This window comes from Mya arenaria, chromosome 10, assembly GCF_026914265.1.
Source record: "Mya arenaria isolate MELC-2E11 chromosome 10, ASM2691426v1".
Lineage (NCBI taxonomy): Eukaryota > Metazoa > Mollusca > Bivalvia > Myida > Myidae > Mya > Mya arenaria.
In genome coordinates, this window is record NC_069131.1 from 69,013,539 (window position 1) to 69,025,766 (window position 12,228).

The window sequence follows — 12,228 nt, forward strand, 5'->3', positions numbered from 1 at the left end:
GAAAACGATAACAAATGAAACGATTTCAATGATTTGTCTCCTTGATAAAATCCAAAAAGAATTAAATAGGAAATTAGCGGAAACTTAATGTTTTAAGAACTTATCAAATTCAACACGATGATACCAGTAGCGTTTTCTTGTGTCTACCCAACGATTGCATACTGAACCTTTTCTACGTTTGATGTTTAAACGATGATTTATACCGCTGATGTACAGTTTTTCAACGTTTGTTAAAAATGTTTACATCGACTTGAGTTGGCTTCCCGGTGAACTAATTTTTGACACGCAATGGTAAGACTACATAAACATTAACTGCCATTCAGATGTTTCGTTACCAGTACCTGAGGGGCAGTCCCGAGGGGAACACTTCAAATACTTGGTCACCCTAAAAGTTACTAAATAACTAACTAGCTAACTAACTAGCTAACTAACTAACTAACAAGCTAACTAAGTAACTAACTAAGAAACTAACTAACTTAGTAACTCACTCACTCACTCACTCACTCACTCACTCACTCACTCACTCACTCACTCACTCACTCACTCACTCACTCACTCACTCACTCACTCACTCACTCGCTCGCTCGCTCGCTCACCCACCCACCGAACCACCCAATCATCCACCCAACCACCCAATCACCCACCCACCCAACCACCCACCCAAATCCCACCCAAACCACCCACCCATCTCTTACCCCCTCCCTCCCACCTACACTCAGTAAATGCATGAAAATGCATACTTGCAAAACAAGTATTTATATGGTTAATTGAATAACAAATGAAACTACAGGGACAATCCCAATAGCCAAGATGCTTTGTAGAAAGCAAAAGCCACATATCTACAAGACAGACAACACATTACATAACACAACCGAGATATCGTCATTGGTAAATGTTGGTGTCAACGCCTTTGCACCGTAAGTGAAAACTAAGCAAGAACTGATTGATGACTTAAATCGGGTTATGTGCGTCCGTTTTACACCTGCCCCATCAAATTTCATTAAGTCTAAAATCAAAAACTCGTTAAATTTGAGAATAAGAAGAGAATAAATCATAAAGCAAGAACTTAATATCATATAAGCTATCACCTGGCATTTAATAAAGTACACATAATTGGTATCAGAAAGTCCACCTTATATCCACCATTTCGTTGCAAGTTCATATTGGATCAGTGCAAGAATCTTATTCTAAATTAAATCTGTATTTCATTATGTAATACTTGTTCTATAGTGACACATTTGGTTCCGATATTATATTTCACCCTAACGATTCTGAAAAAGTAACATATGTATCATGTTTAGCTTTAAAACCGACACCTGTTCCTGGTAGTTTCATGGTCAAGGTCACAAACACAAGTATAGTCTCATACAATCACACACATTGTTAAGTCTATGTCCCTAGCACCAACGCTGCTAGAAGCGCATACCCTGCACAAACGGTGATTTAAGGACATCTCTTGAACCACACTTGCTTGACGTACATGTCCTGCACCAACCCTGCTACAAGCACAACTCTTGCACCTACCCTGCTACAAGCACATATCTTACACCACTCCTGCTAGAAGCACACATCTTGCACAACATTTAGTAGACGAACATTTCTTGGACCAATGGTGCTACATGCACCCCTCTTGCACTACACCAGCTAAACGCACATCTCTTTCAACTACCTTCCTTGTGGCACATCTCTTGCACAAACCCTGCCAGGCGCATATCTCTTGCACCACATTACCTAGATACACATCTCTTGCAGCATCCCTGCTAGATGCACATATCTTGCAACACACATGTTAGGCTCACATCTCTTTCTACTACACTGCCAGGCGCACATCTCTTTCACCATCCCTGCCATGCGCTTATATATTGCACCACACCAGCTAGATGCACATCTCTTGCACCAACCTAGCGAGATGCACATCTCTTGCACCACCCCTGCTAAATGCAAATCTCTTGCATCATCCCTGCTAGATGCCCATCTCTTGCACCATACATGCTAGACTCACATCTCTTTCAACACTTTTGCTAGATAACCATCTCTTGCAAAATACATGCTAGACTCACATCTCTTGCACCACCCCAGCTAGATGCACATCTCTTGCACCACCCCTGCTAAATGCAAATCTCTTGCATCACCCCTGCTAGATGGCTATCTCTTGCGCCATACATGCTAGACTCACATCTCGTTCACCTCCCCTGCCCGGCACACATCTCTTGCACCACACATGCTAGACTCACATCTCTTTCACCACACCGGCTAAACGCACATCTCTTGCATCATCCCTTATAGACGCATATCTCTTGCACCATCCCTGATAGACACACATCTCTTGCACCACCCCTGCTAGGCCCTCATTTCTTGCATAACCCCGTCTATATGCACATCTCTTGTACCACACCTGCTAGACACACATCTCTTGTACAAACCCTGCAAAATATGCACATCTCTTAAATCACACAAGCTATATGCACATCTCTTTGACCACCCCTTCTAGATGCACTTCTCGTTTATCATCCCTGCTAGACACACATCTCTGGAATCATCTCTGCTAGACGCACATCTCTTGCACCACCCCTTCTAGACGCACATCTCTTGAACCATCCCCTCTAGACAAACATCTCTTGCACCACCCCTGCAATATGCACTACTTTTAAATCACACAAGTTATATGCAAATCTCTTTGACCACCACTGCTAGATGCACAACTCGTTTACCACCCCTGCTAGACACACATCTCTGGAACCACCCCTGCTAGACGCACATCTCTTGCACCATCCCTGCTAGACGCACATCTCTTGCATCATCCCTGCAAGAAGCACATCAATTTCACCACCCCTGCTAGACGTACATCTCTTGAACCACCCCTGCTATAAGCACATCTCTTGAGTCAGCCCTACTAGATGCGCATCTCTATCATCACCGGTGCTGGTAACATATCACTTACACCACGAACATTCCTAGTTGTATACTATGTCCGTTGTTGGAGGTTTGAGTTTGTATCCGTAAATGAGTTGTTTCCATCGATGAACAACTGATAACAACTAATTGCTAGCGATTACATTTCTCTCACCGTTGTTACCTTACCAGTCGCCGTTGTTTAAAACCGAAATCCAAAAGAGCTGTTTAACATAACATCGGTCCTTCTGAAATTAAGATTGAACGACAACACTCGACTCTCGAGATCTGACCAATGTGCATTTTTATCGATCCTAGTTAAGTTCATTGTTTATTTTGCATCATATTGTTTTAATTCATCGCTTGACCTGGCCAGCTATAATAAGGTAGACAAAAGAAATATGATGTGAAAATAATTCCGCTTTGGTTACTATCAATCTTTCTTTACAAAAAGCATTGGCACATTTATATATCAGTAGCCGGGAAGGATGGATGCTTGAACAGTGCTAGCACTTTCGTCCAGGATAATATTAAAGGAATGTACAAATAAACATCATGTTAATAAATTGTGTTTATATGCTCATATTTCTCGAAAACAAAATATCGTTTTGTACTGTAAAACGTTGCTCCAACAAAATTGCTGATTTCTTCATGAATCTTCAACGTCATTCAACCTATTCAGCGCCATTGTCACATCTCTTTCACCATCCCTGCCATGCGCTTATATATTGCACCACACCAGCTAGATGCACATCTCTTGCACCAACCTAGCGAGATGCACATCTCTTGCACCACCCCTGCTAAATGCAAACCTCTTGCATCATCCCTGCTAGATGCCCATCTCTTGCACCATACATGCTAGACTCACATCTCTTTCAACACTTTTGCTAGATAACCATCTCTTGCAAAATACATGCTAGACTCACATCTCTTGCACCACCCCAGCTAGATGCACATCTCTTGCACCACCCCTGCTAAATGCAAATCTCTTGCAGGATAATATTAAAGGAATGTACAAATAAACATCATGTTAATAAATTGTGTTTATATGCTCATATTTCTCGAAAACAAAATATCGTTTTGTACTGTAAAACGTTGCTCCAACAAAATTGCTGATTTCTTCATGAATCTTCAACGTCATTCAACCTATTCAGCGCCATTGTCACTCACGAATATTTTCGACTATTTGCTAATACATTTGTGCGCTGTAGTGTTTAATCAATCAGTTTATGCACGAATACGAACGCCATCCACATCTTCATACAACATGCACTCAAGTCTTAATAAACGATTTTGAAAAAAATACATAATTGTGCTGGTGCGGTACGAAAGTAAAGGAATTTCAGTGAATACTGGCACGAGTGCGTTTATGTACTTAAAAACAGGTACCGAACATCTAGGACCTTGAAACATGATATAGAGCGAAAGTTCACTAAACGAAACTGGACTTTAATTGTCAACATACACATTCCCGGGAGATATACTCTATACGTTTTTCTTCCCAAATGTTCGGCACTCAAAACGATCGAACATTCAAACAGTTTATTCCATTTTCATATCATTTACGTCATTTATAATACACATACATTGATACATGATGACCTACGTAAATACAATAAATGTCTACAACACGCAAACACTCGAACTCATAGTCAAATTCTTGAGATATAGCTATCATTATATTTCCCTAATATTGATTGAAACAAATACATTTTCCTCTTCCTCTTACGTATGCATGCTCTTACTTATAATCAACTATTCAAAAACAATTTTTTAAAGATTCTTTTGAAATTTTCTGTTTTTGTGAGAAAACGTGTCCAATGTGAAAAATATTTCCATTTTTCTATATCTATAAACCCGGGGCTATTGCAGTAATATTTATCTCATTATACAATGTGCTGGAGTAGGGTTGGGGATGGGTACGGGTGTGTGTACATTATATGATATAAGTTGATGCAGATATGTATCAATCTATCAGTTTTTAATTATACATGCATTACTCAGCTTTTTTTGTTTATGCCTCTTTGTACATTGTTATTAAAACTAATACCCATTTTGGACTAGTTTAAAAAAAGATAAACACTTGAAACTGAGCGTGGATCGGAGTTTGTTGAAATAGTTCACTCATGAAACAAAGTGAAGCTGAAGAATCATATGCTTGAAACACAGTTGAGCAACTAAAAACAATGACTTCATATTACATGCTTAAGAAACTCCCGCCATCTGCATAGGTTCGTATAGCTCTCTTAGGGTTGTGTTCTCATACATTTGTAATGTCGAGTAGCTGCTGTCTTCTGCGATAGCCCTAAAATCAACAACTATTATCTTATCAGTATATTTTTATGTCACATAAGAAATCAGGTCATCATCAAATAGATCTTTAGAAACACCATTAAACATTTCATTTATGAACAAAAAGATGATCAATACTTACTTCAAATTAACTCTGATACTGGTAGTGTCTTCTCCTTGGTCTGAAAAACAAACACAGAAACAAATATAAAAAACAACACTTTGTTTTAATCAATTCAAATTCAGTATCAATTACCTTACACAGACTCTTAAAAACACGCTATTGGCACGTAAACTACTATACATGTATATACATATATTTAAACACTTCAAAATTGTTTTATTTGAACAAAATAGTTACCGTTTGCTTGATTCGAGTGTCCTGAATCATGTGCATTCTCTCGTGGATTGGCTAAAATATACATTTATGTATGATCATACATTTAAACTATTACCGATATAAACCCTTAAACGACAAATGAACAATATTAGCATAAACAAAAGTTTGCATTCATATCTAAGATTGCATTCATAGCTTAAATACAAATTGTACAAAATAAACATAAGTATAAGTAGTCAATATTGAACACTTCAAAGTGATTGCCACTGATCACAATTCAATGCAAATATATTATGAATATTATCAAACAAAATTACACCTAGGCAAATTGCGAGACGAAATACTCGAAATATAGAAATAATATACAATCACAATGCAATAATGACAAATACAAAGTAAACTATTCTGAAAAGTCACGTTAAGCAAAACGGATACCAGTTTTAGACTGACATCAGTTATTCTATGACATCGATTAACGTATAGCCTTTTTCTAACCTTTGGATGAACGCAGTTTCATGAATATTAAACATCCGACAATTAAAAAGACTAATGCTGTTCCAGTTATCGATGACAGCCCAACTGCAGCCTTTGCTAATGTAGAATCGTAATGACTGTTGTCCATTTTAAAATTCTCTGAAACAGAAAAGCTAAATATTCAAATGTTGTTTTATTACCATCCATAGCAACTGCTCATTATTATACTCTTTTGCATAACGCAATGACATTTCTTAAAAAAAGAGAACATTGGATACATTTTAAGGTTTATCTATGATTTACGCTAACCTGTTACTTGGTGAACATGAACAGCAGCTCGATTTCGCGAAGTCAAAGTTCCTGCAGAGTTATTGGCTGTGCAGTACACGAATGTCCAGTCGTCTAAAATACTAAAGGTCAGTGATACCCAACTTTTTGTTACGATTGTCCTGTCATTCATCTCTGTAATTGAAGAACCGTCTGCACTTATAATGACCTCACTTCCATTGGTCATCTTATACCATGTGATAGATGACGCAGGGTATCCATGTGACGTAACGCATTCAAAGTACACGCTCTTGTCTTCGTAAGCAGTTACAAACTGTGTACGTGGGTGCGTTACTTCAACAGAAGATGGTAATACTGAAAATTGAAAACAAAACAAGAACAATTTCGATAGCTATTCTGAAGGTACATACATATTCAATGTTTGGTTTCTGATTTAGTTGCATAACAAGTATCTTTAACGTATTAATAAGCGACAAAATGCATTTGGTACAGTATGTATCTTCTTACAAATGCATGTAACTACTAACTTTTTTAAGTGCAGGATTTTATAATTGAGTCAATGCAAGAAAATACTTTAATGTCGTACATAAAACGGCAATGAGTGTTCCATTACTGAAAAGCCAGTTGACTTTATCATTGGTTGCCTTGCAGTATAATGAAGTTCCAATAAGCGCTGTGGATGCTTTGATGGCCACGTAACTCTGTGTTGTTACTGTGTTATCCGTTTGTGTGATTGTTTTTTTTGTTCATCTCAGTTAGAATGACATCATCACTGACGTCATCCGGTGTCCCTTTGTCATAAATCCACGTGATTTGTCCAGCCGGGATCCCTCCGTGACTCACACATTGAACTAACGCACTTTTATTTTCGGATACAGTAACGAATTGTTTATCGTTAAATAGACTGATGTTGGAAATAGGAACTGAAATAAGAAAAGTTGAAGGCAGTTTTATTTATTCAGTGAATATTGTTCAGATGTTATATCTCAATTCATTTTCTTAAAAAAAAGAGAGCACAGAAATTAATATGTAAATGATATATATAATCACGAGGTTCCAACACCGTAACTCGAGAACAAGTCTAATGGCGAGTAAGTGTCACCGCTGCCTGTAGGTAGTGTCTTAGAATTCTGCCAAGCATTGTTGGGGATGCCATTTAAGATTTGTTCTCACTACTTCCTTTTTATGCTGGTTAATCTCTGACATATTGTCAGGTAACCTTTTTAGTAGTTATTATCATCGAATGCCTTTGTTTCCATATACTATTTATATGTTAACTAAATATCATATTAAATTGGGGCTTGCTTTATTTGCATGTACAGTGTACATAAGAATAGCCAGTTAATTTTTCAAATTTAAACACTGTTACATTAGATCAACTCCCTCATCAACTGCAGCCGAACTAATTAAACATTAAAACAAGTAACATTAGAAAACGACACTTTCATTCCTGGTATATCAAATTTTATGTTTTTAGTATACTTGTACTATAAATTTTCCGACAATAACACTTCAAGGTAGCACCTTAGTTTATAGTTTTTGACCAGTTTGATGCAGTTATTATCTGTTTTTTTTTTGTAGTGGACTCGCTATTATCTGAGACACTATCTACAATCTTCCGTAACACAAACTCATCATTTAACCTTTGCTCTTGTAACATAGTAGGTATCCCGTGATTTTATGAGTTTTATATGATTAAAATATTCAAAAGACGCTACCTTCAACTGGGTTGATAGATGACTTCATGTTAAGTGTTATGTTAAATAAACAAAAATAAACGTGCATATGCAATTATCCATCTTTCTGGGTTTTTTTAAAAAAAACATTGTCAATTATTTCGTTTTGAACATATGCTTCCTACATTAACATAGAACACACCATATAATTTAAAAGAAAACTTTTCTTTTCATAACATTTTTAACCGTTTTTTTATTACATACAGGCAATGCCTTCAAAGGTATATTTAATAAAGCTAAACAGCCATTCATGCTATTTGATGGATGATGGTGAAACTGATATTGAAAGCAATATATTATTCTTGTTGTTTTATTTTTAAATAATTTCCTCCCACAAACCTTTGACTTGAACTTCTACATCGTTGCTTTGTGTGTCCAAGTAATATTCTTCACGGCAGTACCATATATCCCCATGAATTCTCCTGGTTACATTGTTAATAGTCAAATTATATTGATGATACGATACACAACTTATGTTGTAGTCCTTCGTTGAATAAATCTCCGAAGAGCAGTGACGTTCCATGCTAAATTCTGTTTTGCCGTTGTTGATCCAGTCTATCATCCGAACTGGATGCAGCATCACTAGCTCACAAATCAGCGTCAACGGTTGAAACTCATCAACCTCTTCTTGAGACTTCCGTAACACAAGCTCCATTCCGTTTGTATTTAATAAGCTAAGAAACAATACCAATGCTTTTAACGAAGACATATTGTACCAATTCATTTGATGGACCATTAATTATTGGTATTACAACAATACTGCCAAAAAAACAATTATTTATTTCGTTTTCACAAATTTAAATATATATTCCTATCTGAATACAATTTCACTTCCTTCTTCCTTTATCAGTCGCCATGCGTAACATTGAAAACATAACCCTTTTGTCAGGGTTTATCATTTATGATCGCGGAAGGTTTAAAACAATTTTTTTTATATGTGAAGTATTTCAATAAACTTCGTGTACTTCCCTAATACTAACGGGATAAAAACAAATTCATGCTAATGGTTTAGAGTTTCAACTTAGTAAATGCCCTCCTTATATCCCGACAAGTCTTGAGGCAATCCCTTGAGAAGAACTTAAAATAGAAAATACATGGTTTGTTCAGGATGAGTGAGTTTGTCTGGCGAGCAACCCAAACCATGGTTAATCAAGATAGATATCGTCGCAAGCCGGATAAACAACCTCACACACTTATCATATCTCTTTTTCATTTTTATTATCCTATTTTTAGTATAAAGTTTCATAACCTGTTTAAAGACCTTTATGAGTCACTGTTTTCTGAATGAATGCAACCTCAGTGTTGCTAAGAATCTTAGCACATAAGCAGTTCAAAAACTTGTCTTTATTATTATTATTATTATTATTATTATTATTATTATTATTATTATTATTATTATTATTATTATTATTATTATTATTATTATTATAGCATAATATTATGATTAAATGTATCCCCTTCAAGAAGACCTCAACCGCCCCAAGACTGGTAATACTACCTTATAACAATACATCCATCTCCCCCCCAGCATCATTTACGAGAAAATCAATATTATTTCCAGGGCTTTTAACGGGCAATGAGTAGAAAAGGCATAGCTCTTTACCGTGCAATATATAGCGTAGGCAGAAATCTTTATCGTGCAAAATGAAGCGTAGGCATAGCTCTTTACTGTGAAATAAGAAGCGTCGGCACAGCTCCTTACCGTGCAATAAGAAGCGAAGGCAGAGCTCTTTCTCGTGCAATAATAAGCACACAGTGACCTTTAATGGTAAAATAATTTTAAAGCTTGTCCAAGTGATAACTCAACAATGCCTGCACCCATGGCCCTCAAACTTGACATGGAGGTTGGGCTTGACCAGTTGATGACCCCTATTGTTTTTGGGGGTCATCAGGCCAAAGGTCAAGGTCACAGTGACCTTGAATGGTAAAAGGTTGTCCAAGTGATAACGTGACAATGCCTGCACCCATGGCCCTCAAACTTGACTTGGAGGTTGGGCCTGACCAGTAGCTGACCCCTATTGTTTTTTGGGCTGAATGGGTCAAACGTCAAGGTCACAGTGACCTTGAATGGTAAAAGGTTGTTCGAGTGATAACTCATCAATGCCTGCACCCATGGCCCTCAAACTTGACTTGGAAGTTAGGCCTGACCAGTAGATGACCCCTATTGTTTTGGGGGGTCATTGGGCCAAAGGTCAAGGTCACAGTGACATTGAATGGTAAAAGGTTGTCCGATTGATAACTCAACAATGCCAGCACCCATGGCCCTCAAACTTGACTTGGAGAATTGGCCTGACCAGGAGATGACCCCCATGTTTTTTGGGGGTCATCTGGCCAAAGGTCAAGGTCACAGTGACCTGGAATGGTAAAAGGTTGTCCGAGTGATAACTCGACAATGCCTGCACCCATGGCCCTCAAACTTGACTTGGAGGTTGGGCCTGGCCAGAAGATGGTCCCTATTGGTTTAAGGGGTCATTGGGCCAAAGGTCAAGGTCACAGTGACCTGGAATGGTAAAAGGTTATCAGAGTGATAACTTGACAATGGCTGCACCCATGGCCCTCAAACTTGATTTGGAGGTTGAGCCTGGCCAGAAGATTGTCCCTATTAATTTTAGGGATCATTGGGCCAAAGGTCAAGGTCACAGTGACCTTGAATGATAAAAGGTTGTCCAAGTGATAACTCAGCAATGCCTGCACCCATGGCCCTCAAACTTGACATGGAGGTTGGGCCTGACCAGTAGATGACCCCTATTGATTTTAGGGGTCAAAGGTCAAGGTCACAGTGACCTTAAAAGCAAACTCGACAATTCTTGGACCTATGGTCATCAAACTTGACATGAAGGTTGGGCCTGCCCAGTAGATGACCCCTATCGACTTTGGGGGTCATCAGGCCAAGGTCAATGTCACAGTAACCTTTAATGCAAAAAAGTTAACAAATCTTCCCCCACTGATATCTCCACAATGCCTGAACCTATGATCATTAAACTTGACATGGATGTTAAGCCTGACCAGTAGATCACCCTTATTGATTTTAGGATTCATAGAGCCAAAGGTCAAGGTCACAGTGATCTTGAATGGTAAAAGGTTGTCCGAGTGATAACTCAACAATGCCTGAACCCATGGCCTTCAAACATGACTTGGAGTTGCATCTGACTTGTAGATGACCCCTTATGATTTCAGGGGTCATCGGGTCAAAGGTCAAGGTCACAGTGACCTTGAACGAAAAAAACTTGTATTTTGATAACTTGACAATGCCTGCACCCATGGCCCTCAAACTTGACATTTAGGTTTCTGGTGACCAGCTAATGACTCTGGATTTTGAGTTCATAGAGTCAAAGGTCATGACGGTCATAACACACTTTATCCTCACACTTTAATGGTCATAATCTTAAAACAGCAACAAATCAGCTGTCATTTCGGTCCATGCATATTTCATTCAATTGTCCATATAATCCTGACAACATGGCGCTCAGGGGGGGGGGGGGGCATAATGTTTGACAAACATCTCTTGTTCATCACAGTGTCAACCTCATAGCCATATCTAAACGTGACTACGATCGGACGTCTTAGTGGGCCATTGGAGTTACGCCGATTAATATTACCCAAACGTTCGGTATTATCAATGTAAAAGTCATTTGCATTCAGATTCATGTTTGTGTACATGAAATCATTAATCACCTCATAATTGTCTTTGCCTGGAACTTCATCAAGACCATAGATGAGAAGATTTCTCTTACGCTCACGTGTTTCTAAATCAATGACTTTGTAGGCTAATGACAATATTTTATCATCTTGGTCATCTAGTCTTTTATTACAATCACTGGCTGATTTTGTCAAATCATTTATACTGTTTTGGTTTTGTTCAACAACATCAAGTTTTGAGAATAAAGCAATAAGTTTATCATCTGTGTTCATGTTTTCGAAAGAAGATAGATCTACCGTGCCAGTTGAATGTCTTTTTCTCTTTTTCTTTGCCGCTTCCACTTTTTTCCATTGTTCGGAACCGGGTGGGGGAGGTGCTCCCGCGCCAAACATATCCTCGTTTTCCATCTCCTGGGAATCGTCCAGGATTTGTGAAAGGCTTTGCGAGTCCATATTTATATTGTCAGAATGTTTATAGTCAACAATATCCAGTTTCAAATCGAAATAAGTGCACAGAATCGATAAACACCTGTAACTTCACCTGAGCTATAAAATCAATGGCCTGTA

General features: G+C 38.0%; 1 protein-coding gene and 1 long non-coding RNA gene across 2 annotated transcripts in view; one reads left to right on the top strand and one right to left on the bottom strand.

Moving 5' to 3' along the window:
• LOC128205856 (uncharacterized) overlaps positions 1–12,228 on the top strand; it is a 191,061-nt gene that overhangs the window by 163,275 nt on the left and 15,558 nt on the right. The gene's annotated exons all lie outside the window — the stretch shown is intronic.
• Positions 3,655–9,063, bottom strand: LOC128205850 (uncharacterized). The gene is made up of 7 exons (XM_052907864.1): positions 8,362–9,063; positions 6,873–7,209; positions 6,308–6,640; positions 6,020–6,157; positions 5,546–5,596; positions 5,327–5,366; positions 3,655–5,197 (listed from the first exon to the last, which is right to left on the bottom strand). The coding sequence occupies exons 3-7, from the start codon at positions 6,510–6,512 to the stop codon at positions 5,098–5,100; spliced, it is 534 nt and encodes a 177-aa protein (XP_052763824.1). The 5' UTR covers positions 6,513–6,640; positions 6,873–7,209; positions 8,362–9,063; the 3' UTR covers positions 3,655–5,097.